The sequence below is a fragment of the Aspergillus melleus genome (assembly GCF_016097325.1).
Source record: "Aspergillus melleus strain CBS 546.65 chromosome Unknown contig7, whole genome shotgun sequence".
In the NCBI taxonomy this organism is placed as follows: domain Eukaryota; kingdom Fungi; phylum Ascomycota; class Eurotiomycetes; order Eurotiales; family Aspergillaceae; genus Aspergillus; species Aspergillus melleus.
Window position 1 is genome coordinate 1,185,897 of NW_025763376.1, and position 26,110 is coordinate 1,212,006.

The 26,110-nt window shown below is 52.7% G+C and overlaps 9 protein-coding genes across 9 annotated transcripts; 6 read left to right on the plus strand and 3 right to left on the minus strand.

Annotated features, from left to right (window-relative positions):
* The first annotated feature begins 496 nt into the window (after positions 1–496).
* LDX57_011316 (J-type chaperone JAC1) lies at positions 497–1,873 on the plus strand. Its single transcript, XM_046093062.1, has one exon. It carries the CDS (start codon positions 551–553, stop codon positions 1,376–1,378), a length of 828 nt encoding a protein of 275 aa, XP_045949040.1. The 5' UTR covers positions 497–550; the 3' UTR covers positions 1,379–1,873.
* Positions 1,874–2,555: 682 nt separating this feature from the next.
* LDX57_011317 (flavodoxin family protein) lies at positions 2,556–3,587 on the minus strand (the record flags this gene model as incomplete). Its single annotated transcript, XM_046093063.1, has 1 exon — positions 2,556–3,587. One exon carries the CDS (start codon positions 3,585–3,587, stop codon positions 2,556–2,558), a length of 1,032 nt encoding a protein of 343 aa, XP_045949041.1.
* A 1,512-nt stretch (positions 3,588–5,099) lies between these two features.
* Positions 5,100–6,795, plus strand: LDX57_011318 (uncharacterized protein; the record flags this gene model as incomplete). Its single annotated transcript, XM_046093064.1, has 2 exons — positions 5,100–5,125; positions 5,283–6,795. The coding sequence occupies 2 exons, from the start codon at positions 5,100–5,102 to the stop codon at positions 6,793–6,795; spliced, it is 1,539 nt and encodes a 512-aa protein (XP_045949042.1).
* Positions 6,796–10,792: 3,997 nt separating this feature from the next.
* Positions 10,793–12,671, plus strand: LDX57_011319 (tellurite-resistance/dicarboxylate transporter family protein; the record flags this gene model as incomplete). The annotated part of the gene is made up of 2 exons (XM_046093065.1): positions 10,793–11,959; positions 12,666–12,671. 2 exons carry the CDS (start codon positions 10,793–10,795, stop codon positions 12,669–12,671), a joined length of 1,173 nt encoding a protein of 390 aa, XP_045949043.1.
* A 2,668-nt stretch (positions 12,672–15,339) lies between these two features.
* Positions 15,340–16,554, minus strand: LDX57_011320 (RNA 3'-terminal phosphate cyclase-like protein; the record flags this gene model as incomplete). Its single annotated transcript, XM_046093066.1, has 1 exon — positions 15,340–16,554. The coding sequence occupies one exon, from the start codon at positions 16,552–16,554 to the stop codon at positions 15,340–15,342; it is 1,215 nt and encodes a 404-aa protein (XP_045949044.1).
* Positions 16,555–16,857: 303 nt separating this feature from the next.
* BNA1 (3-hydroxyanthranilate 3,4-dioxygenase) lies at positions 16,858–17,557 on the plus strand (the record flags this gene model as incomplete). Its single annotated transcript, XM_046093067.1, has 2 exons — positions 16,858–16,889; positions 17,011–17,557. 2 exons carry the CDS (start codon positions 16,858–16,860, stop codon positions 17,555–17,557), a joined length of 579 nt encoding a protein of 192 aa, XP_045949045.1.
* A 1,132-nt stretch (positions 17,558–18,689) lies between these two features.
* LDX57_011322 (CAP-Gly domain containing linker protein BIK1) lies at positions 18,690–20,729 on the minus strand (the record flags this gene model as incomplete). Its single annotated transcript, XM_046093068.1, has 1 exon — positions 18,690–20,729. One exon carries the CDS (start codon positions 20,727–20,729, stop codon positions 18,690–18,692), a length of 2,040 nt encoding a protein of 679 aa, XP_045949046.1.
* A 1,112-nt stretch (positions 20,730–21,841) lies between these two features.
* ENV7 (putative serine/threonine protein kinase ENV7) lies at positions 21,842–23,290 on the plus strand (the record flags this gene model as incomplete). Its single annotated transcript, XM_046093069.1, has 3 exons — positions 21,842–21,961; positions 22,068–22,683; positions 22,749–23,290. The coding sequence occupies 3 exons, from the start codon at positions 21,842–21,844 to the stop codon at positions 23,288–23,290; spliced, it is 1,278 nt and encodes a 425-aa protein (XP_045949047.1).
* Positions 23,291–24,036: 746 nt separating this feature from the next.
* Positions 24,037–26,066, plus strand: LDX57_011324 (putative MFS transporter; the record flags this gene model as incomplete). The annotated part of the gene is made up of 7 exons (XM_046093070.1): positions 24,037–24,230; positions 24,285–24,497; positions 24,622–24,724; positions 24,777–25,306; positions 25,356–25,409; positions 25,492–25,821; positions 25,883–26,066. 7 exons carry the CDS (start codon positions 24,037–24,039, stop codon positions 26,064–26,066), a joined length of 1,608 nt encoding a protein of 535 aa, XP_045949048.1.
* Positions 26,067–26,110: the final 44 nt, after the last annotated feature.

A 26,110-nucleotide genomic window follows, 5' to 3' on the forward strand; every position in this document is an offset into this window, starting at 1 on the left:
TTGACACTACGGGACCAAGTTAGAGTATCCTGCTCTCTGACTCTGGTTGTCCGCTGTGAACAGCTTCGGCCCTCGATTGTTGCAGATAAAGCATAAGAACACCACTTCGGACGAGCTGGATGAAAGAATGCTCACCTGGCGTCATCACCCAGCGACGGTAATGAGATATAACATAACATGCCCGGCCCTCCCAATGATGGTGGCCTAGCAGACCTAGCAGCTTGCCAAGATGGGAGAAGACTCGATAGCTCTTCGAGCGCAGAACATGTACTATTTGGTGTTTATTTAGCTTGCATGGTCATTTATAGTTTCGCTAGAAGGCCAATAATACCCTAAAATGAAGATGAAGAAACTAAACGACTTCGGACTGAACCTCGGACTTTCCGCGGACTTATGACGTAGATGCTCGGAGATCCGCGTGTTTCCCGACGCCGATTGGATGACTAATCGCCCTAATATCTCCAACGAAGGCGACTTGACCGGGGGAAAAAGACAAGTCCTTTTTCATATCTTGAGACATCGTTTACAATCACCTATCATATAAGCGAACATGACTACATCAATCCGATCGCAGAGATTGCTCCAGCAGCTCTCTCTCTCCGGGCCCACGACGAGACCGCGCACCGCAAGCGCTGTTCGCGGAGCATGCATCGCCTGTCAACTGCGATTCCAAACGCAGAGCGCCAGCAGACCTACATCCTCCCTCCATAAGACCCAGCACACCACGCTTCCTCTGCAGCGTCGTTTTGCCACGACATCACCCACGCACAATGATAGCGACGAAGGCCCGGAAAGCCGCGGCGTCGCGCCGGACATCACAAACCACTACACAATCTTCCGGCAAACGCTCCCCAACGGACCCCCACCGGGGTCACCATTCGACATCTCGCTGGGCGACCTACGGCGCGAGTTCCTCCAACTCCAGAACGTCAGCCACCCGGACAAGTACGCGCCGGGGATGGCGAAGCGCCGCGCAGAGGCCTTTTCGACGCTGATCAACGAGGCGTACCGCACGCTGGCGGACCCGCTGCTGCGCGCGCAGTACCTCCTCCGCGAGATGCACGGCATCGACGTCACGGCGGAGGACGGGGCGGCGAAGCATGCGCTCGACCCGCAGACGCTGATGGAGGTGATGGAGGTGCAGGAGACGATTGAGGAGGTGAGCGGGGATCCGGACGCGGAGGCCAAGATTGCGGAGCTGAAGAAGGAGAATGCCGTGCGCGTGGAGACCGGGGTCAGGGCGCTGGCGGGGGCGTTTGATCGTGGGGATATCGAGACGGCGAGGTCGGAGTGCGTGCGCTTGCGGTTTTGGTATAATGTTGGAGAGGCGCTGAAGGAGTGGGAGCCGGGGATGACGGAGTTGAGGCTGGTTCATTGATTTGGGCAGAGGGGGATAAATATAGGGGCTTAACGTTGTTTGGTATGAGGGATTGATATAGAGTATATTAGAAATCATGCATGATGTGACTAATCCCATAGAACGACTACTGGAACGTTCGCCTAAACTGCCGGTAGTATACAAATAATTATGCCCGATCACTCTTTGCCTGAACGAAAATGTCTATCGGGGTTGAATGGATAGCAGGAACGATTCAGCCATTTCTCTGGCCTCCTTAGTTTCCTTTCTTGGCACATACCAGAACTTGACCTCGGCGCCAGTCCTTTCAAGTTTTTCGATATGCTCGCAAAGATCCTTGACAAGATGGAAAAACTTGCGGCCGGATTTGGGGAGATTCCAGTTATTGTTTCTCCATGTCGGCATCGACTCGGTCAATGCTTGCCTCAGCCCTGATGAACTGAATTTGATTACTAACCGAGCAAACATTTGGCCATCTCTAAGGAATTCCCGTGATATGATGGCGTCGTCCAATGCGTATATGCAAGCTTCTATTTCAGCAGCTTTGAGGACATGACGGTCGTTTTGTTTTTCATCTCCTTTGGCAACATGATTCCTGGGATTATAATTCCCGTAGAAGATCGCATACGACGAAGCTGGTTGCGTCATGTCAGAGCGTCGTGAAGTACTTGCGCCGCTGATTGCAACGACGCAGCTACCTGGGTCAGGCGGGTAGTGACGAGTTACGGGGTGGGTCATAAAGCCGGTCAGAGCGAGATAAATGCATATGCCATAAGGGACCTGAATGTCATCGAAACTCCAGTTCGGATAACGGATTAGGGGCTGAAACAGGATGGATGCTTGGCTTTGAGGGACCGAGGGACTTTGGCTTGATGCTTGATTGCCGGGGTCCATGTTGGAGCACTGGCGATAGTGAATTTGCTTTAGTGATAGACGTGGCTTCCAATGCGGTGAGGACAGGAAAGTAGTTGAACGAAGAGAAACAGGGAGTCGAATTCCTGGCTTAGACAAAGAATGATCTGTTGATACAAATGATTGATACGATAGTATGGTATGCGTCGAAGAGCGAGCGTCTTGAAAAGTGTTGAAGGGTGCACAGGTCTTACCTACATCGAGAGGAACTCATCTCGAGGGAAGGAGCATCTGGACAATACCTGCCACTGCTGGACCTGCCGGACTCATCCATATCAATAACTAACTACATGCGATTACTCGGAAGAGCCACGCCAGGGATCCGGACTTCGCGCCAATATTCTTGCTTGCGCAGGAGGGCCGAATCGGACTGCAGTCTCTGAATCTCCTGCTTTCCTGTTCTCATCACATCCTCGATATGCCTCTCCTTGCCTGCCATGGTGATACTGGAAATCGAGCTATCTTCGTTCCACCTTGGACGGATCACTCCGTCGTTGCCCACCTCCAACTTTCCCTCTGCTCCGCAGGTCACGCATCCGACAGCGTTGTCTCTTGTGCAAAATAGATCGATCTTGGCTAGATGGCAGAAAGGACACGCCCCTTCTGTCAACGGTCCCAGATACTCAGCCTCGTCAAAGGTTTTCCCCAGCTGACTTGCAACGTTCTTGCCCAACTGCTGCGCTCGTACCGGCGCATCCTCTGCCCCGATCACCAACACCGAGCCCGGGGCACCATAGCCCTGAAACACCACCTGATCGACTACCTTCGCATGAAGTGAGTACACTAGATTATGCAGCGTCGGCAGCGCCATGGTGATCTGATCCGACATGGTAGATCCCCCGACTGCCATGAAGCCCACCACCCTAGGTTTCAACAACCTCGGATCCACTTCTTTGCCCTTGAATCGTGGATCCCCTGATCTTTGACCCTCCATCGTCTTCCTCGCCAACGCGACATCCACAAAGGGTCCTAAGATGCGATCTACCAGCGCCTTGAGCATCCCTGCGGGCTGGTGGCTATAGATCGGGGTGGATATAATCAGCGCATCGGCGTCGAGGATTGCGTTCAAGACGGCGGCCCGGTCGTCGATGTCCGCTTCGGTTCCTGGCTCTGTGCTGCGCATCACGGCATTTGTGCCGGCCGAGACGTCCTGGGCTCCTTGCAGCGGAGCAGGGTTGCGAGGAACCTGGACGGACGGGGCATGCAGCCAGGACGATGTGATGGATGGGTCGTGCTGCGAGGCACTTGTCAGAGCCGCCTTAAGAAGTATTTCCGAATTGCCGTCGAGGGACCCATTGGCGATACCGAGGATATGCATGGCGGGTTAGAGCCGGTGGGTACTGTGGGATAGTACGCAATACTTGAAGTGGAGTCCATGCTGCGGAAGAGTGTCTATTAATAAATGGATGGTTCGGCATGTGGACATTCATCGGTTCTTCGTGCATTGGAGATTCCGGGGATGAGATTCGGGTTATCCGAGAGGTTACTATCCCATTTTTCATGTTGAGCAGGAGATACTGACACAGAGTTGTGGCAGCGTTGACTGGGTATGCCATATCATGAGAATTTTTGTTGAATGATGCCTATCAGAATGGTTCTAATTTGCGCAGCGGACGGATCATTGCGAGTGGAGGGATTGAACAATGCATGACAAGGTAAGAGTATACTCTTTGCAGATCCTGAATGCTCATATAAGAGAAGATTTGGCGGTGCGATCATAAAGATGATAGATAGCGTGAGGATTGACCGCATTGTTCAAGTAGTAGACCGCTCCGTTCGGACAGGGATAGACATCAAGGTTCGCCAGTCGATGGTTAAGATAGACTTTGAAGCTGCAGGGCGGAAATTGACTGATCGATTTTCAGTTCATGTTATCTCATTTTCCGCCTTCCTTTTTCCATGCATAATCCGTGTTCCTGGAAATGGGACGAAGGATCCATTGTGAATCCAACGGACTGACCGCTAGATCAGATTCGCACCAAGCCCCCTTCATTAGCGACCATCAAATGCCTCTTTTGAATTCAGCATTCAACTTGTCTGCTCGAGTACAGGAGAGTATCATACGAGCGCAACAACTCTGAGGAACTATAGTCAGCCGGGCTCCATCACGCGAGATCGCCCCCCGTTGGGTCCGCACGACAGGATCCATCGGGCAACAAACATCACCCAACGATCCACACGGAATCCATCTTAGACCGACTGGGACTCCCCCGCAGTACGACGCAGTAGCGTGGCCTCGTCGGACTGTTGCGCTGTCGTGATATCCTGCCAGTGTGTCGGGATTTAAATCAATCGTGCGTCGTGAAGGACCAATTCAACCACGCCGAACTGCGAGAAACTAACGTGCTCACGTTTATTCTCCTTTCCTCTCTCTGGGGGGGGGGGGGGCTGCAGCTCCTCATTCTTCAAACAGAATTAACTGCAACTGGACGATCTCCTTTGGGTTGGATTCATTCGCCCTGAAAGACCACTGGCTGGCGATTTCTGAATGTCACGATAAGAGGGGCCTCTCTATCGTATTGGAAAGAAAAGCTGGCGGTCAATTCGCCCCCCTTGAGAAACCCCCTCAGCACTGCACACGTAGCCAACTATATCATTCTGCCCCAGTTAGGTCGGCTTTCGCGCTTGAAACGGCTTTGAACGAGGGGCTCTCTTTGTTTAGTCTGGGAGGAACTTGGAGGGCGCAAAAGGGGAATTTCGGTGGAGGAACCCTGTCTGCTAGACATTATTTAATGAGTATAGGCCCAAGAATTCACAAATGACTTACACTCAAATTGCTTTTCTTCTCGCCCTTCCTTTTTCCATCCGAGGTCAGTAGGAAGTGTTATCAATGGAGGCAGGACGGGATTTCAGCAGGTGAGTCAAGTGACTTCTACTCTTCGTGTTTGGTCTCTTTCCATTCCCTTCTCTCTCCTCCACCCACCTCGAGCGCCATCAGACTTGTATGCAAATCCTTTCCTTATGCCGACCATTGCAGCGTTACCACTGACTCTTCCAATTTATTGGAATACAGCATCATTCATTCACCGCCGTTTACTTTTCTTGTCGGTGCCAATCACACGCAGCTGACCGTTCAGTCCGGTCTTGCCCGCCATGTCTCCAAACCGTTAGATCATCTCATGAGCAGTGGCGAGACTCGTGAGTCCAAGCACCATATTGCCGTTTTGGAGGAAGAGGATGTCGAGACCTTTGTGGCCTTCTGCGAGTATGCATACACTGGGGACTACCGTGTACCTCCCCCGGGATCTCGCGAGGAGGTGCAGGAACAGAAGCCGGTCAACAATCCCTTCAAGGGCGTGTTCTCTGAAGAGCCCGTTTCTCCTATTTCGCCACATGTTCCATCAACGAGATATAACGAAGCTCCCCAAGCTCAAGGATATGATGGGCCGGGTGGCTATGATCCACCTCATGGCGAGAAAGCGCCTCACGCGGCACATCCTATTGACAGCTATGGTGAAAACACAACTTATCCTGGAGGTGACTCGTTAGCACCCCCGAATCCAGACCAAGCAGCTTCCTCCGAAGAGGAAGTAAAACAGCAACCTATCCCTCCAGCTGCAGAGCAAGGGGACCCGTGGGACTCCAATGCAGGCGCATCCGCGGCCAAAAAGGGCAAGAAAAACAAGAAGGGCAAGAATAAACAGAAGGCCACATCGACTGAGGAGCCAACTACCAGTCTGACCACCCCACCGTCTACCCCTCCTCCCGAGCACCTGCAACAGGACCCTCCTGAGGCCACTGAAGAGCAAGATGGATGGGGTCTGGAGCCCGCGGATCCCGCCAACAATGCTCCGTCCGGGATGGCTGAGAGCTGGGAGTATACTGCTCCGACTCCACCGGAAGAGGAACAGAACAAGACAGATGAGAAAGAGGAGACGAGCCAGGACTACGAACAGGGGGCCGAGACGGGGCCCATGATCGACAACTCCTTCGCCAAACAGCACTTCAATAGCCACCACGAGTCTGGCTTCAGCCTGTGGGATGAGTTTTCCGCCATGGACTATATCGACCCTCGCGCATTGGAAGGTACCAGACCTCCCAGTGCCCTCTCCACTCAGTCAAGCCGATCAGGGTTGCCGTATCTCATCTTTCACGCCAAGCTGTACGTCTTTGCGACGCGCTATTTGATTCCGGCGCTGGCCCAATTATGCCTGCGCAAGCTACATAGGGACCTTCTACTTTTGGCATTCCCTGACGATGCCCAGCCCGATAGTCAGGATGACGGACTAATAACTCTGAAGGCCCGAATGGTCCTCGACCTGCTCCACTACACCTATACCAAGACCACTCGTCTCGAGCCCATCTCACCCACCTCTGCCACTCAGCTTCGAGACAACGAACTACGCAAGCTGGTGATCCATTATGCGGCATGCAAAGTGCGCGACCTGGCCAGATATTGTCCGCCAACCGAACCGACGGTGGGTTCTCCTTCGAGCTACCCGGAGAAGCCGTCGGCGCGCGGGTTGCGAGCGTTGATGGATACGACCCCCGAACTGGCTTCCGATTTGGTCTATCGGATGATGTGAAACGACTTTCTTGTTTTCCTTTCCTTGTCTGCTTCTTTCCTCATTAAACTTTCACATTTGCGTTCCCTCTGCCTCACCCTTCTCTCACTTTACCCTCACTTCCTCCCCCCTTTCTAATCTAATTCAATGTGCTCCCGTTTCTTCAACCCTTCTATATATCTTTGAGTTTATATATGGCTACCGATGCATAGCCACCGCTCGGCACGGTGCGTGTAGATGCATGAAAGGGAACACAGAACACACGGTTGGAGCGGACTACCGCGGAATCCGTTTTGAAGCTGTGGAGTCGGCCTGCAGACAAGGGCCAATGCATACACCGGTCTACGAGAATAACGAATTTCCTTATAAATTTGAAATGAGAGCCAACGATGTGTTTCAAAGTTCATTGTATTCCTTTTCTATTATTAAGATCTTCATTCATGAATTTCCAAACATTGCGACGATGCCGCCACCGTAACCCTGCCCATTATAGACCATAATAATGCTCATATCTGCCGCAACAGTCTGCACGAATTAGCTTTTGTGGCTGCAGGACGCTGATCCTGCGTAGGAGAATTGCGTTTCAAGCCAGGCAGCAGGCGTCATTCACACATGATTCGTCCTACTTCCCCGATTCGGCCCGGGTTAATATCTGGTTAATTGCTTATCCCGTCCGACAAGGGGAGGGCCCGGTCTGCAGGAGCAGGGGTAAACAAGAAAGAAGTATAGACAGCCGGGCCGTCTCAGGGTGAACGTTATGCCGGATGTTTCTTCAATGTAGATCCTCAGAGTGGGTGCATCAGACCGGTAATGACCGGGTAGCTCAGACGTCACGTCCATATCATTCGGGCGGAGTACTACGGAGGACTGATGAGGGGCTCTCGCGTAGGTTTCAAGGCTGTAAAGCAGGTAGCGGATGCAGGCTAGATTAGTGCACATAACAGCACAGCACAAAAGGCCGACTATTAATTTCGCGAAGAAAAAAGAGCGTGGGGGGTGGGGGGAAAGGAAATTGCCCTTTGCAAGGGGGCGGAGGAAGTGTATAGGAAGTAGACAGACAGGAGGATGTGAAAGTAAGCCGATTTACCCGCTTTCTGATTTTCGGCATCAGGAGAAGAAGATAGACAAAGAGATCATGAGTCTGTTGTTCCTGCTGTAGGTTCACATGCACCGTGTGCGATTGATGGGGATTGATGACGAGAGAGCGATGCCGAGAGCCCCTAGACCGTCGAGACCCAAAATGAGTTGGCTGGAATTTGATAACGCCAAGAATGTCGCAAGTTGAGGGCCACGGTAATTGTCATCATTGTCGTCCTAACAAATATCAGTACCCAACCTCTGTAGTCCGCAATTAGCACACACACTAGGAGAGAGTAAGAGTCTAAGAGAAGGGAAAAAAGAGGGACACTCGGTGGAGAAGTGATCAACCAAGGTTCCTCTTGGCTGGAGACTCTCGAGGGTCTTGGCAGATGCCAGACTGCGTAACTACTAACGGCTCATGGAAGATTCCTCCTGCGCTCCAGGAATGTACGGAGAACTGGGGAACTGGAGGAGAGAATATCTCCAGAGGAAAGGAGAAGATCCAATTCCATGAGACGTCTATCTCCTCGGTACCCCCTAGATTGTTTAGTTTTCAATGGTGTGCCCCGGAGAGGTTCATCATCACATCGGCTCAGGATAGTAGATACACAGCCTTTCTTGGCTCGACGTAGATCGGGAGGCGATGGTTGGATGAGGAGCCAGGATGACCCTGACGATAAGCTGCACGTCGGGAAAATCGAAGGTTCCATGTACTATGTATAGCAAAAAAAGACCAGAGGCAGGTAGGCAGCATTGTTAAGTCGACCTGTTGAAGAAGAAGAGGAAGCAGCAGCAGCCGCGAGGAAATGCGATCACCTGCCAAGCCCGTGACTTTTCGCCTCCTGCCAAGACTTTCGTGCTTCTTCTCCCTCGCTTCACCTGCTCCTCCCATCCTCGTCATCGCCAGCATCATCGGCACCATCATCAGCATCATCGTCGTTCGGGTCGGAATGCTCGTCTCTGCATGCCTGTGTCATCGGCACCAGGAATGACATATCGAATTGTCGCGCAATTGTTATCAACACAAATGAGGATCCTGAACTATCTATAACCATTCTCTTGCGGTGGTTTCATCAAATCAAAGATCGCCCGAGCCTTTCGTTCTTGTAGATCCATCTTTTTGATCAAACCATTGACCATTCCATCACTAATTTCCACGGCTAATCGCATCCTTCTCTCCCCCCCTTTCCTTATCTCTGAACGCTGATTTGGCTTTGTGGCTCTAGCCTCTCCCAGCAACCACAGCCACTGACAAAGCTTGGCAGCGGACCTCCCCGTCGATGATGCGCTGTCGATCTCTGGCTTGGCCGTCCCTCCGTGGGCGAAACGGGTTGGTTACGTCCGCGCACGTTGATACTCTTGCTACCCCTAGCTCCAGCGGACGACGTTTCTCATCCTTCTGATTCGACACTCGGAGCTCTCTTTATCGGATTCGCAACCGGGATCCTGTCCCTTGGCGCTTATTTTTTAACTTTCGTACTATCTTTGAACCGCTCTCGGGTTTCCGCTTGATTGCCGACTCCCTGATTATAAGTCCCGTCTTCTTTTCTTTTCTTGCTAACGAGCTGGCACGGCCTTTTCGGCCCGACTCTTTCTTTGTCAGGAAGGATGGGACGCGGAAAAACAAATTAAAGTAAGGGAGCAAGTTCCAGATCAAATTTGGGGTGGCCATTGGAGCTCACGGGTGATCGTCCATTCTTCGCCGCTCGATTCGGCTTCGACCCAGGGAACGCAGCGGTCGAAAAAATTCGTCATCTTGTTTCCATCCGGATTCCATAATGAACTTTTCTGTCAAACCTAGCCTCTTTCTTTAAATTCCCGATGATATTTTCATCGTTGCCGCGCCACTCATACGCGCCTGCCACTGACGTCGTTGGAGCCGCCCTGCGCTTGCCAAATATCGCGTAGACTACAGGGAAGACGCTTTCATTCCTGCTGTCGGGTCAAACGTATGCATAGTACATACTTGTTGACGTTTTACCTGCACCGTGACCCACCGGCGCCAGAACTATGTGCTCTTGGCAGATTGAAGTTCTGGATGCACCATCCCACTGAAGATCATGAACCAATTTCGTCTTCCTAGGCATCGATACCCGCTCTTCCATACCAGGACTAGACCCTTTTACCTCGAGGATCTTCCTCTGTTACCCCCTTTGCCATGGTCCACTGGAGCCCTTCCACCCCCTGATATGCACAGGCGTGAACGTTGCCCACGCCTCCCGCCCCGTGGTGGATTCGGATGACCCTTTTTGGGACCCATGAAGGTTGAATCTACAGGTTTCATGGTTAGACCGAGCCAACCAATGTTGATGTGTCCGTTCTTGCTGGTCTTGTCCGTGTCTTGGCGTGCACTCTGATCCTCGACTATGCGCGGCCGATTGATAGCAGCCTGAAGGCTATGATGCCCTATTCTTTGACCCATGTGCATCATGGGGGTGGCTGTTGCGACGCCCTTATATGTATAGGCCTTCGCACCAATGCATGTCGTTTGTGATAGATCTTACTTTTGACCAATTGCACTCTTTTTTCATCCTCTCCCTTGGCTTGTTGTCCCTTCGTTTTCCCACTCTCAGTCCCACTCTCATTCACATTTTTCTTTTTTGTGTCCACTTCGTTGCATACAGCGTTTCGGCTGCAGTAGAGGGCCTTGTTGTTTTTTTTTTGATCATTCTCTTGTCTCCCCTCTCCTTGGAGAAACAACAGGCTACATCGGGATATAAGTTGACGGGCAATTCCTCTTCTGGAGGTAGACGAGCAGATCTCCTTCACACATTTCTACACCAACAATAGCCTTCTCTCTAACCCTTGCTGTTGTTTTCCTCCTCTGACACCTGTCCTCTCTCGGATATATCCAATCCTTATTCTATAGGCTATTTTCCTCCTTCCAATTTGCCTTATCCAGTCTTTGAAGTTCGAAACATCACAACGTGACTGCATCATGTTGGACAATTACATCCCTCCATCATCATCCCGCTCCGATGCTGCCATTATTGAGCCCGAGATTGAAAAACCGGGTCCGGTAAGCATCCGGGATCGGCTTCGTCATTTCACCTGGGCCTGGTACACCTTGACTATGAGCGCGGGTGGACTGGCACTTCTCATTGTCAGTCAACCCAACTCTTTCACTGGCCTGAAAGAGATTGGACTGGCAGTCTATATCATCAATCTTCTATTCTTTGCTGGGGTTTGTTCTACGATGGCCACGAGGTTCATCCTCCACGGTGGATTTCTCGATTCTCTGCGTCATGACCGTGAGGGTCTCTTCTTCCCGACCTTCTGGCTATCTATTGCCACCATGATTACCGGTCTATACCGCTACTTCGGCGAAGGAGCTGACCAGTCGTTCATAACTGCCCTCGAAGTACTGTTCTGGATTTACTGCGTATGCACTCTCGCAACAGCAGTGATTCAATACTCGTTCGTTTTCTCCTCGCACAAGTATGGCCTCCAAAGCATGATGCCTTCTTGGATCCTTCCGGCTTTCCCTATCATGCTCAGCGGCACCATCGCTTCCGTCATCGCCGAACAACAACCTCCCCGCTCCGCTATCCCTATGATCCTCGCCGGCATTACCTTCCAGGGGCTAGGCTTCTCTATCAGTTTCATGATGTATGCGCACTATATTGGTCGATTAATGGAAAGTGGTTTGCCCAGCAGTGAGCACCGGCCCGGTATGTTTATCTGTGTTGGTCCTCCGGCTTTCACGGCTCTGGCGCTCGTCGGCATGGCCAAGGGTCTACCGGAGGAGTTCCGAGTGTTGGAAGAGCAATATCCCATCGAAGAGGCACACGTTATCGAGCTACTAGCCATCATCTGCGGAGTATTCCTCTGGGCGCTCAGCCTCTGGTTCTTCTGCATTGCCATCGTGGCTGTCCTTCGCTCTCCGCCCAAGGCCTTCCATCTCAACTGGTGGGCCATGGTCTTCCCTAACACCGGTTTCACCCTGGCGACCATCACTCTTGCAAACGCACTGAACAGCCCCGGCATCAGGTGGTTTGGCACGGCCATGTCGATCTGCATCGTCTGCATGTTCCTCTTTGTCCTCGTCAGCAATGTTCGAGCTGTTATTCGAAAGGACATCATGTTCCCAGGCAAAGACGAGGATGTATCGGAATAAACTTTACCATCCCTCTCTTACTCGTTGATCTTCTGTTACTTTCAGTTTTCTACGTTTTGATTTGCTGGTTTTTATGATGTTCATTTGGCCATTTTCCCGACGCACATGTCTTGCTTTCTTTTCCCTCCCTGTCCGATTTTCCTGTTGCCTCTATACCCCGTTGAACTTGATTCAACAACCGGCATCTCTGCCTCTCCTATCTCTAGTTCCTCCTCACTTCATCTATTTGTCTGGTCTTGTTCTTCTTCAGCCGAACTAAAAAAGAAGGGCTGACTTGGTATTGGCATGGCGTTCAGGGTTTTGCTTTCTGATTTCTTCTTTTCTTCATCATATACCTCCCACATCACCTTTCACTTTGCATTCACATTAGCCCTCATCTTCACCCTCACATCCCTCCGAAATTTTCGTTTGCATTCTTTATATATATGTTTGACATTATGTTATGTCTCTGTCTTTTCCCGGACAGCCAAAAACTAGATGATAGAAGGAAATTAGAAATAGATGAACAACGTTTAACTGCATGACCTGTCCTTATCTTCTTTCCCCTTTTCTCTTCCCTTTCCTTCCTGTTACTAGACCCTATTCATATCCCTCCTCTCGCCTTCGATGGACACCTCAATCGGTGAACAGTAATGCATGCCTGTATATGGTCAATCTAACATGTAGAGGCGCTTGAACTGACGGAGTTGCCTAGGGCTAGTTCAGCTCAGACCATTGGTCGCCTTGGGGATCTGGCCGATGCGGTAGATACATGCCTTAGGTATCTAGTCAGGTCCGAGGTGCCGTGGCTTCCACACGCATCGTGCTTGCGTCAGGGTGTCTTTCTATGTCACACTCCTGCAGCTTCTATTTACGTCTGCGGCTGTGCAGTGGCTTCCAAGGGCTCGGTTGAAATGTCTCCAGAGATATTGATGGATTGGAAAATTATCATACGAAATACTAACTATTCCTACTGGATCATCTGTTCGTCTTGTTACTGTTTTTGATTGTGCGTAACGAAGATCTGTCCCCCCATTCGGGTCGCGAGAGTTGGCCGCTAGGTCAAGGGAAAACCCCCCAAGGTGAAAAAACCTTGACCAGGACATGGATGATAAGTACATGATTTGTGAGTACAGGAAGACCAATTTCCACCCAGTTCAACCAACCCCAAACTCCTCGCTCTCCAACGATATGTTGCCTGGATGATAAAATGCTGTATCACTCGTTAGACAAACCTTGCCTTGACTGCACGGTCCACTTACGCTGCCACGAAATGTCATTCGCTTCGCTGCGATGTGGGCGGAGTATTTTTAACCAGCCTAGATGATGTCAGTTGGGATCCGCAGGCATGAGGGAGTGATGCACTTACAAGCTCTGTCACTTACTGGGCTGGCCCACGGGGCAGCTACTGTAGAGGGGGAGTTTCTTTTGTCTGTCGACCGAATGCCGTTGCGTCTTGGCATCCTGCAATCAATGTCAATCAACAGAAGTTGCATACATAACATAGCTACCCACGTATTATTGGCCAAGATGTCGCTAGGCCCGCGGTGTGGACGATGTTTTTTAGCCAGCCTGACGATCGTTAGCAACCGCTCAAGCAGGAGACGGGGCCTTGGGTAACTTACAAGCTCTGTCACTTACTGGGCTTGCCCACGGTGCCAGGCCAATTGAGATAGAGAGAGAGGCAAGGTCGAATGACGTTGTATTCTGGCAGCAGATGGTATCTGCAACCAAGGTCAATAATCAGGGGCCATATACATAGAACAGCTACTCACGCTTTCTCGGACAAGATGTCGCTAGGCCCGCGGTGTGGACGATGTTTTTTAGCCAGCCTGATGATTATGAGCAACCACTCATCCAGAAGACAGGGCCTTGGGTGACTTACAAGCTCTGTCACTTACTGGGCTTGCCCACGGTGCCAGGCCAATTTGAGAAAGAGAGGGGCAAGGTTTCGATGGAGGCGTGAAGATGAGCGTGGGGTCGGAATGCGCCGTGCGGAAGTGGAGGCCTATGCCGGATTAGAACCATGCATGCAGCGAGAGCAAGGGAGAATGCCGTCTTCTCACCTGAGCATGTCCCTTGAGGGAGCTGGCCTGCGGTGTGGACGGGCATTTGTTTAGCCAGCCTATTGCGTTTGTCAGTGCGAGGATCCAAGTTGGAAGGAGCAGATGTGACTCACAAGCACTGTCACTTACTGGGCCTGCCACGATGCGAGGCTAGATGCTCTGGCAGGAGGATGTTAACTGCAAAGCTGCAAATGAACCGAAGTCCATCTCAAGTGACCCTGAGAAGCTCAAGAGCCAAGCGTTAGTATCATCTCGCGTGGTAGAACCACCACGAAGTCAAGTCTGGCATGGAACGTGGGTGCCTAAGAGAGATCACAGATCAGCAGCAGCCTGGAGGAAGGACTTACTGGTGTGAACGGCCATCTAGAACATAAATCGGGACTAGCTAGCATGATGAAGCTGTTCTAGATGGCAGGCGTAACCGGTCATGTCGTGTCTGGGACTGTGAAGCAGTGGGGGACGTGAGAAGGAGAGGGCAGGCAGGGAAGGAGGAGAGCAGTGGAGGAGAGAAGGAGGGAAGAAGGCAGCAGGCAGCAGCAGAGGGGAAGATATAGGCAAGAGTAATGGAAACTGCCGGTGAAGGAAGGAGCGCGAAAGCGTGACGTCGTACCTGTCGGATTGGGAAGTCGCGATGGACGGCGGCCGGGGGGTTCCGTTTCGTTCGTCAGAGAGAATCAGGGAGATTCCGGGAGAAATAGAGAGATGGAAAGGCGTAAAAAAGAAAGATTCCCTCTGTGAATTGCGCGTGATAGTTGTTATATACAAAAATAGCCAAGGGGCCAGGAGCGAGTGCACACCGATCCCACCCCCGGTCATGAGGCCCAACTGCCAACAAAAAAACTCCCCGAACTGTCCATTCCCATTCCAATGCCACGGCCCATTACCATTTCTCCATCAGCGGTGACAATGTTTCACCCTCAATTGCGCTCCCTTGCAGGCGAAGCGAGTTTTGTTGTCCGCTTGGCGTGAACGCCGCCACGTGGCTCGGAGCCAATGATCGGAGCGGTGAAACGTCTGGCTGCATACGTGGTGTCCCTCGCCTTCGAGTTAAGCCCGACCGTCCAGAGTTAGGCAGGTATATATAATCTCACTTCACTTACGTGGTGTTCGGGTCGTTCGTCGTTCGTGCAAATCTGAAACCACTTCTCTCCCCCCTCCGCTAACGGGTTCCACACGGACCCTCTCTGAGAAGTCGGATGCATCGACGGGTCCCTTGCAAGCTGGCTGCATTCTGAAACACCGCTGTAACCACGATATCAAATTCTCGAGAAGACAAACAGGGGGCAGCCAATGGTGGTGAAGCCCTCTTCGGATCGTCGGCGATCAGGCGACTTTACGTCCGACGTTGCCAATTCCTCGTCCGACCACGCTGATAATGACGTCGCCATTCTCGTTTTCTCCGGCAGCATCGCGAAGTCCCCAACCAGGCGCACCAAATTTGGACAGATCGCGGGCCAGCTGAATGGTGCTCTCGTCGGCAATCACGTCGCGACCGACTTGAATGCGGCCGACGTCCTCCGATCCCATCGTCATCAGGCCCAACATCGTGGGAACGGCGGCCGGGGCGACGCAGCCGCCTTTGGAGATAACCTCCAGCAACTGATAGGCGCACTGTTTTCCGATGTCCTCAGGCGGTTGGCCACCCGAAGGCGGAGACGCGACATCCGCGGAAAATAGACAGCCTGTTGATGATTCGGCCACTAGCGACAACCCAAATCCAAGCCCAACCTTCTTTTTCGCCGACGCGTTGTTCTTCTCGGGAGCAGGCACAAGTGGCGCGGGTGACATATCAGAGAAGATGTAGGTGTCCGGCGACAAAGGGTTCAGGATCCCACGAGCAGTTTCGATCATTCGTGCGTTGTTGGAGCCTGAAACGCCGACGGAATAAGCCACGCCGCGAACCCTCTTGATTTTGCCGGCATTCATCAGGTGCAGGGTCTTCGGCAGGCGGACTTGGTGACCAAAGACCAACTGAACTTCTCCACCACCACCGCGACCATGCAGACCCGGATTGGATCGTCGAAGCACCCGAAGCTCGATGTTGTTGAAGATCCCGAATTGGTTGTAGAGAGGTAGGATGGCCGTGCGCACGCTGTCCACCGACATATCGCCAGTTGGCGTAGACGACGTAATCACACCAGGACCCGTAAAAAGCACTCTCATAGGAGCCTTGGAAAAGGGCGCCAGAAGGCAAAGAGGCAGAAGATAGTAGCTGACACCGCGAGTGCACCCAGCCGGGAGCTCATGCTTGATGACACCACTGCTGTTGGCACCGGTACCGGTCGCGCTGCCCGTGATTAGACCCGGCTTATAAACAAGAATTGTTCCGGTGTAGGAGATTTCCATTTGCGATCCATTAGTGACGGCCTCCAGCAGGCGGAGGAATGAAATTTCGTACGGCGTCAGACCGGGGTTATCAGATGAAGGGCGGATCTGAGAGATATGAACGGTTCGGCCAGTCAAGGTCGCGAAAACCAGGCGATACACGAAATTCTTATGGGAAGTGAACCGGAGGGGGGTCTGCGAGGTCGACGACATCTTGACGGAATGGGAGACTCCGGATCCCCGTGATGGAAGAGTTAGACGGTGGTGATGCTTTGGACCGCTATTGGATCTCCGAGAAAGAAAAAAATGCGGCCGCAGGAAAAATGATCGGGCACATGTTCTTCCGTTCCGAGGTCGGAGTTTAGCCCGCGATTATCTCCGCGCGGAAGATGCGCATCATCTACTCCGTTGTTATCTTATGATTATGAATCAGACCTCTTCCCTCGACTCTATTGTGTATCGCAACGAGTGACGCTTACATCTGAACGGATCTCTCACAAATCTGTAGCCGTCACAATGCTTCCACCAGCTCTCAACATCCCGAAATGGTAATACAAGCTCATCAGTCCGCAATTTCTACTCTGCCCCTCCCCCGCAGTACTTTTCTGCGCGAGAGACATTCCACATTCCACGACCGCATGAGAACCCCACTGATGCCAACCCCAACAGGCTCGAGTCGAACTCACATCTCCTCCAACCCCCCGTTAACAACTATTGCGTGTACCACCCATCCTCGCCCGCCACCTCCGGCTACACCGTGATGATCGTCGGGGGCCCGAACGCGCGAACCGACTACCACATCAACTCGACGCCGGAGTTCTTCTACCAGCACCGCGGCTCGATGCTTCTCAAGACCGTCGACACCTCCGTCACACCCCCCGTTTTCCAGGACATCCCCATCCACGAGGGATCCCTGTTCCTGCTGCCGGCGAACACGCCGCATAGCCCCGTGCGGTTCCGCGACACGGTCGGGGTCGTGATGGAGCAGCCGAGGGCGAAGGGCGCGGTGGACGTGATGCGGTGGTACTGTCGGGGTTGCGGGCAGGTGGTGTGGGAGAAGCAGTTCGTATGCACGGATCTGGGCACGCAGGTCAAGGAGGTGGTGGAGGAGTTTGCGGGTGATGAGCAGAAGCGGACCTGCAAGGCGTGCGGCGCCCTTGCGGAGAGCAAATACAAGGAAGGGGAGGTTGTGCAGCCGCCGAGGTTCCCGGAGTAGGGGGGTTTTCCAATTTGGAGGAGGGTTGAGTGGAGTTGAGGGATATTCTCTATCTACGTATTTAATTTACGAGGTTATGTGACGAAGCGACTCGGTGTGGCAGGCCCGATAGTATGATGTTATGACGATGCAGATTCCTTTGAATATCACGCTCTATTGATATTATCAAATCCATATGGTGATGATGATGATGATGATGATGATGATTGCAATATACTCGAATATCAGCTCCTTGTTGGGGCTCTTCCCGAGTCGCAACGGCCGATCGGCCGATACAGGACTAGATGAAGCAGTAACCAAGCCATACAAAGTGCCAAACAAACCATAGAATCCTTCAACGCCCACGTAACCATCCAGTTGATCGTTCCGCTCATCCCACTGCGCACCAATTTTTCCGCCAGCCCTCTTGTCCCTCCAACTGCTTCACCTTGCCCTGCCGTTTCTCACAGCGCACACTGACATTGATCGTCTTTGGGCATGCGGGCCCCGTCAGAGATGGGACCATTCGGCACCTGCGCGCGTCCGCGACTCTTCACCTCGCAGGTCTTATCAAATCCATATATAATTATCGAACAAGAGGGGAATATACAGCAATGTAGTCTTGTGATTATCTGAATTAGTCTAGATCAAGTCTAGTGTATGTATAAGGAGAGAAGAAAGCGGTCTGGGAGAGAAAACCAGGGTTAGATGACAGGGTGGTCTGGGGAGAAATAGAGGGAAAGACACGGATATCGAAGGCTATAAACATGGATATGCAATACAGGTGGACCGGCCAATATGCTGACCTGGGCAGGCATTCTATGAAATCGCCCAACTGAAAGAGAGATTGGATATCAAATATGAATCAGGACAACAGCCAGCAGCCGAAAAATAAAACAAGATTCTGAAAGGCTCTAAGAGGATCAGTAACCCCCGGAAGCGCAATCGAAGAAGAGAAGACATAATAACGCAAGATTAAAGGCAATAAACAAATCACCATCACCAATTTGGTCGAGAAACAAACCCGCTCAAGAACTGCCGTCTTACAGCACCTAGGCGACGAGTATCAGAGAAGGTTGTAGAAAAAGAAAAAAAGACAGAGGTCATCAATGACAGTGTCTCATTAATAGACATTTAGAGCAGCGAGTCCCGTTCAATCATCAAACGGGCAATCGATGCTTTCGTGACCATCCTTCTCGCAGAGAGCACACCACTTCGAGTCATCCACGACCCCGCTGGACTTGCCGGCGACTGCGTCCATGGAGGAGGAAGGTGGCAAACCTCCCACTCCCTTCAGCCCCTGCATGACCACGTCCCGCCCGGTTTTCTGAGGTGCGGCAGTCTCTTCGTTGCTCGAGGAGGCAGTGTCTATATCCGTGGAGGTGCTAGGGGTGGGTTTCTCGTCGGCAGACACCTCGTTGTGGGACTCCTCCTCCTTAGAGGAAGGGGCTTTGCTCTTGTTGTCGGCGCCGAACATGTTCGTGCAGGTGAGGATGTCGTGACCGCCGGTTTCGCAGATCTCGCACCACAACGAACCGCCGTCATCAGAGCGACCATCGGACTCGTGCATGGTCTCTAGGCGATGGCGGGACGAGTCCGACGGCCGGCGAAGAGGGCCGGGGTAGGCCTGGTACTGCTGTTCCTCGTGCTGAGGCTGGTCATGCCAGTCGCTTGGTACCACGGTGCGATCTGACAGCCGGTGCGCATGGTTGATCGTATTGGCACCTCCGATCTTCCCCGTCGAGCTCGACGGTTTATGCTGGGTAGGTGCGGCCGTGACGGTTGAACTGCGAGCCCGACCGGTGCCGTTGAGCTGCAACTGCTGAAGCTCACGCTCGAGCTCTTCAATACGGATGGTCTTCCGCTCCGTGATCTGCTCAAATTCTTGCACGCGTTGTTCCAGGTCAGAGACGTGATCTGGATCGTGCTCCGGGCCGCCGTTCGTTGCGTAGCCATTCTGGAGTGCAGGCAAACTAGGGTCGCCTCGGCTCAGGGAATGGATGATCGCTTTGAGCCCGCGGATTTCATCGTCCTTCTGGTCTAATTCCCGGGAGTGCTGCTGGCCGTCGTGGGCCTCCTGCAGCGTGGCGCTGGAGTTGTCGCGCTCCTTTTTCAACTCCAGTTTCGTCCTTTCCACCTCTCCTCGCAGGAATTCGACTTCCGCGCGGGCTTCAGCCTCGCCGCGCCGAGCATCCTCCAGACCTTCCTCCAATTCCGAGACTAACTCCTCCAGTTGCTTGAGCTGGCGGGCGACCTCCTCCACATCCTCGCCCCGATCCTGTAGCTCCTTGTTCGCTTGCAGTAGTTCATCCAGGCGCTGTTCGTAGACACGTTCGGTCTCCGACGCAGCCACTTCCAGCGTGTCCAAGGTACTTCGGAAATCGGCCCGGTGCAAGTCAAACTCCGCCGTCAACTGGGCAATTCTCTCGTTCTTCTCGCGCAGCTGAGCCCGGATGGATAGCGCATCGGATCCCTCCAGTTCCTCCAACGTCCGCTGAAAGTCAGCAAGCGTATGGGTTTGTTCGTCCAGCTGCTTATCACGGTCCAGCAGTTGCTTCTCCAAGCTCTTCACCTGGTCCCGCAACTCCTGCATCTCCGCCACCATCACATTGTTGCGATGGAAGTCAGAGGTCCGCGTAGACGACACCTCATCGTCGGCACTCAGGCGAGAGGGAGGACGGTCGGAGGCACGGGACGGCGGCTTGACGGGACTGCGCGGGTAGCCGTTGGGACTGGGCCCGGTTCTCGAGGCGGCGGAGGGGGTGCGGAGGCCGGCCAGAGTGAGCTTAGAGGGCGGAGGGCCACGAGGGGATTCGGGGCGTGGCAGCGAGGGCCGTCTCATACGCGGGGGTCGCACCGACGAGCTGGGGCCGACGGATTTGCTGAAGTTCACGGGCCGAGACGGCGTCGGGGGGTTGACGGTGACGGAGGCCGGACCGGAAGATCGCTTCGTGACGTATTTGTTGTTGTTCATGGGCACGAAGATTCCGGAACCTGGCACGGAGGTGTTGAAGTACTTCTTGCCTTCAACATCGCCACTGTTCTTTCCCCTCCTGGCATGTTCCGCAGCCAGTTCAATGCCCGCAAATTTGCCTGGTTTCCCGGCCACGCCACCCAGGTATTTCACGGTGCCGTGCATACCCCCGGGGACGTTCACCAGATCCCCGATCTGGACGTCGTCGAGGGGCGCCATTTTGCAAGGGAATGTGTTGGGCGGCGACACCGACTAAGAGAGAGAGAGGCCCACAACGGGGGGGTGGAAGAGAGGAAGAGGACGTCAGTGGGATTTAATATAGGTAGGAGAAAAGGGAGGACGGCAGAAAGGCGGACAGGTCAGAAGAAAAACAAGAAAAGAAAGAAATTAAAGAAGAAAAAGAAGGAATCAAGCGAGGAGGAAATAGTCAAGAAAGGCAGAAAGAAGGGAACGAGAGGGGGGGAAAGAGTGACCGATCATAGACGCGGGCTCATAGTGTCGAGAAATCGAGCTACTAGTTCGTCCTGCTCGGAGGATTGTTTCTGGTCTCTGGATGAACGGCCTGCTCAGTTGGGCAGCGAAAGGGCAACCGGCGGGGAGAGGAGAATCCACTTTTCGGTCGGCAGGAGAGTGAAAGATGTACAGTACAGTACGCGGTGCAGCAGGCTGGCCCTGCAATCTTAACGGCTGCAATGCCCTTGTTCTCAGGGTTTCATCCAGCCGTTGACCGTTCTTTTGTTATGTTTTTTTACTCCGGAGTAGTTTCTTTGGGAATAGGATATCCCGTGACTGCATACCTACCTAGTTGGGTACAAGACAGATTATGTCATATCGCTGCCTCAGTCTCCCATTGTATGGCCTGAGGTATTCTTCATGATCCCAATTGAATTTAGTCTTCTATACTAATTAAGATTCAATTGAGAGATAGAGATTGGGAAAGATACAGGATTAATTATAGAATCCATAGTCATAAGAATATTTTCTCAATTAAAACCATCCTGAACCCAATTCAATCCTCCAATCCTCCAATCCATCGCTGACTCGGCCTTCTTGGCTTTCACTTGTCCCCTTACCTTTCTTTCCTTCTTCCGGCCACTTGTCTGTCTCTCTTCTTTCCCTCCCTCTCACTCTCCCTTACTCCAAAATCCATTTTCCCCGTTTGCATACGCCTTAACGGTGGAGCTCATCCGTCACCCACGATCTGCTGGTCTGGCGCTTTGCCCACGGGCTTTCTCTCTTCCTCCCCTTCCCTTTCTCTCCCTCCCCCGGCTTTGTTCGGTCGCTTCCTGGAAATTTCTATGATCCATCAGACCACCTGATCCATCATCGCCATGGCTCAATACTTTTTCGACCTTCTATATAACATCACGGATTGCATGTGCTGTTTCCCCAGCACGCCGCAACTGAAAATCAACAACCGCAGCTTCAAACTGCTGCGCCTTCTCGGTGAAGTCAGTGATACCTTCTGTCTTGTTTATCATTACCTAATTTCTTGTCTATGGTCTGTTGTGCACCATCCCAAAAGATTGCTAGCTAATACTCCGCGCACTCGATCAGGGTGGTTTTTCGTATGTCTACCTCGTGCAAGACAAGTCGACGTCAGAGCTGTTTGCGCTCAAGAAAATCCGATGTCCGTTCGGCCAGGAATCCGTCTCCCAGGCGCTGAAAGAGGTGGAGGCCTACAACCTATTCACGAATCAGACCAACATCATCCATTCGATAGACCATTGCGTTTCGACTGAGCCGGGCTCGAAATTCCGATCGGACGGGGGCGACCCCGGTTCCAAGACCGTTTACATCCTGCTGCCGTACTACCAACGCGGAAACCTCCAAGACTCTATTAACGCTAACCTGGTCAATCACACCCGATTCCCCGAAAAGCGACTCATGGTGTTGATGCTGGGAGTCGCTACCGCCCTACGATCGATGCACCAGTACCGCGTGAAGAGTGGCGCCGGAACCACTCGTAAAGCGAAGGCTGTGAGACGCGAGGGTGAGGAGGCGGATGCGGAGGTCGGCATGCGCATGCCGAAACCGAAACGACGCGCCAGCCAGAAGATGGATGAGGACGACGAGGAGAATGAACCCTTGATGGATGACGAGGTCACGAGAAGCCAGGAAGGTATCCAGGACGGCGATTTGCGCCCGTATGCGCATCGCGATATCAAGCCTGGTACGGCGTACCCTGATCCTGAAAGACCACCCAACGTAAATGGCAGGACTAACGGATGCTTGCAGGCAACATCATGATCGACGACGACGGACAAACCCCGATTCTGATGGATCTTGGCTCGCTCGCCCCCAGTCCCATCGCCATTACCTCGCGTTCGTTGGCGCTGGCGGTGCAAGACACCGCCGCCGAGCACAGTACGATGCCCTACCGAGCGCCCGAACTTTTCGACGTCAAGACCGGGTCCGTCATCGACACCAAGGTGGATATCTGGTCGCTAGGATGCACGCTGTACGCGTGCTTGGTGGGAAAAAGCCCCTTCGAGGCTCGCAGCGAAGAGACCGGTGGTAGTCTGAGCATGTGCGTGCTGGGTGGAGACTGGAGGTTCCCCGACGAAAAACCGAGCACTGGCAAGGGCAAAGGCAAAGCTGGCGAGGAAGCACCCAAGGACGGCGCCACCTCGATCAGCCCGGCCGTCAAGGAGGTTGTCCGCAAATGTCTGCAGGTGGAGCCGGCGGAGCGCCCGGACATCGACGAACTGATTCAGATTCTGAAGGATGTCATCACAGAACTCGGGGACGATGACAACATGGCCGGTAGCTCGAGCTGAGAGAGCCACTCAAGCTTCTGCCTGACTTTACGTTCAACGTTGACATTGCTGCTCTTGTATTACTTTTCTCACGCGTCTGGCGTTATCCGGGGCCGACCGGATTGTATTATATGTGCCTAATCCTGAACATATCTTCTCCCTCTGGTCTCCTGGCGGCAGGCTAGTTTCAGATTACATTTTGTTATCTCACAATTGCATTTGCATCGACTGCAGCGGGCTTTCTGCAGACGTGGACAAGAATTGGTTTTTCCTGTAGACTCCCCGATAGCCTCCAGCTAAGCTCCTCGATCTGCTCCTCCAAGACACTAACAGGTGACTCCGCACGAGGACGACGGGCTCCATTGGCCAGCGGCAACATGCATCCCCGCCTCCTCTCCAACTTATCAACCATCGCTTCCTCCCTTCTCGATAACAGGCCGATGTCACCTCGGAGATCATCCTCATCATCATGATTGGATCCTTCGGCATGGCGGACTCTTCTCCGACCTGCTTATCAGCCATCAAAAGGTGGAGAGAGGTGTCACAGAATCCAATGGTGGGACGGGACCGAAGTGGTCGATATCAACTACTGGAATGCAAGGGATTGGACTTGTCGCGGACTGCTGATTCGACGCCGGACAGAGTTTATATTCCGGGGTTATTCGACAATTCATCCAGGATTCCTCTTTCTCTCATTAACGTCATCCCGCCAGTTGAACCAGTTCTCGCTCCTCTGACCGTTAACTTCCTACCCACCTACACACAATATGGCACCTTCTGTGGACCGGGACGCCATCCCGGGCACGTTCACTCTAGTGGATTTGGAACATGTCATGGCGAGTCGGCATTTGGATCGAGGAAATAGCGATATCGTTCTCGTACCTCAACCGTCCAATGATCCGGATGATCCGCTGAATTGGTCTCCAAGACGGAAGCTGATGTCTACGGTCTGCGTGAGCGTGTGGGTCGAGTGAAATTTAGATATCGGGAATACAATTCGCTAAGATCTGTCTAGGTATACCCTGTTCAATGGAATTGCATGCTCTGTCGTCTATTCGGTCTTGGTTCCTCTTTCCGAGGCCACGGGCGTCAGCGTCAGTACGTTGAACGAGGGTACGGGGTATCTGTTTCTGCTGGCCGGTTGGGGGCTCTTGTTCTGGCAACCGTTTGCGCTGCAGTACGGCAAGCGGTTGACTTATATTGTCTCTCTGGTTGGAGCAGCGGTGAGGTGTATTTCAACCAGTATTGTGAGACAGTAGCTGACCAAGATGATTTGAACAAATAGTGCGCTTTGATTTGGGGGTAAGAGTTACGCAAATCCACATTATAGCAACGAGGCTGACAAGAAACAGTCCATATGTAACAAGCAACGGACAATGGATTGGCCGTAGCATCCTTGCTGGATTCTTCACGGCCCCAATTGAAGCTCTTCCAGAGGTATCTGTCACGGACGTGGTGAGACTTTTCCCTTTCTCTTCCCCAAGAGTCTGTTCGCTTACGAAATCAGTATTTTACACACGAGCGGGGAACATACATGGCTCTATACGCCTTCTTTCTCGCAGGAAGCAACTACTTTGCGCCGGTGATCTGTGGGTTCATCGCCGAGTACCATGGCTGGCAATGGGTGTTCTATTGGCCGGCTATCTTCTGCGCCGGTGCCATTGTGTTTCTGTTCTTCTTCATGGAAGAGACAAACTATTCACGAGGCGACTCCCATCCCGCGACGGCGGAGGATCCTGTCGAGCCGACCACGACTTCGGAGCATGGAGATCAAGAAAAGGCGGCGCCGGTTGCCTCGCGAGGGGATACGGCATACGGCACGATCTACACGAAGAAGACGTACATTCAGAAACTGTCCCTGTGGGGGCCTCGGCAGCCCAAGAACAACATGCTGCGGCGATTCTACCACACACTGTACTATCTGTCGTGGCCGGTTATCTTCTACGCGGGTTTCTCATACGGGTCGTACCTGGTATGGTTCAACGTGTTGAATGGTACTGCCTCGATAATCTTGGGCTCCGCGCCGTATAACTTTAGGTATATTTCAATCATTCAAGACTCTGAGAGCATGACTGACCCAATGAAGTTCTTCCATGGTTGGTCTTAGCTACGTTGCATGTTGCATCGGGGTTGTTCTTGGGTATGCTCCTCACCTCTTTCTTACCTCTTTCTTACCTCTTTCCCTCAAAACATTGTGAGCAACAGAATGACCAGTATGGCAGATCCCTTTTCACCGGCCGCTTCAGCGACTGGTTGACCATTCGGCTTGCCCGACGCAACAACGGCATCATGGAGGCGGAGCAACGTCTCTGGCCCTTCACGATCTGTCTGATCATAGTCCCGGGGTCTTTGATCCTCTGGGGCGTAGGCGCAGCGCACCACGTCCACTGGTTCGGACTGTTAGTTGCCATGTGTATTCTCGCCATGGCCAATACATGCGGGATCACGCTCAGCGTCAACTACCTAGTCGACAGCTACCGGGAACTGAGTGGCGACGCCATGTCCAGTATCATCTTGGTACGGAACACGATGTCGTTTGCCATTGGCTATGGGTGCGTTGACTTCCTCTCGTGGGCATGTGGACATGCTAACGTCGCGACCTTCGATTGACAGAATCACCCCTTGGATCAACAACCTCGGGTACCAGAACTGTTTCATATCAGCCGCTTTCATCGGCATGACCTGTTCGGCCGTCTTCCTAGTGATGATCCGATGGGGTAAGACGTTTCGAACCCGCAGCCGCGAGAAGTACTGGAAGTTGGTGATAGAGAACTGGGAGAAGGGGATGAGCCATTGAATATAGTGAACACCTTTCTAAATTTACTCATCCACAGAAGGAAG

Bases quoted from the DNA above. Each gene is read 5' to 3' on its own strand.
- LDX57_011316 (XM_046093062.1), top strand. From the start codon at position 551: ATGACTACATCAATCCGATCGCAGAGATTGCTCCAGCAGCTCTCTCTC.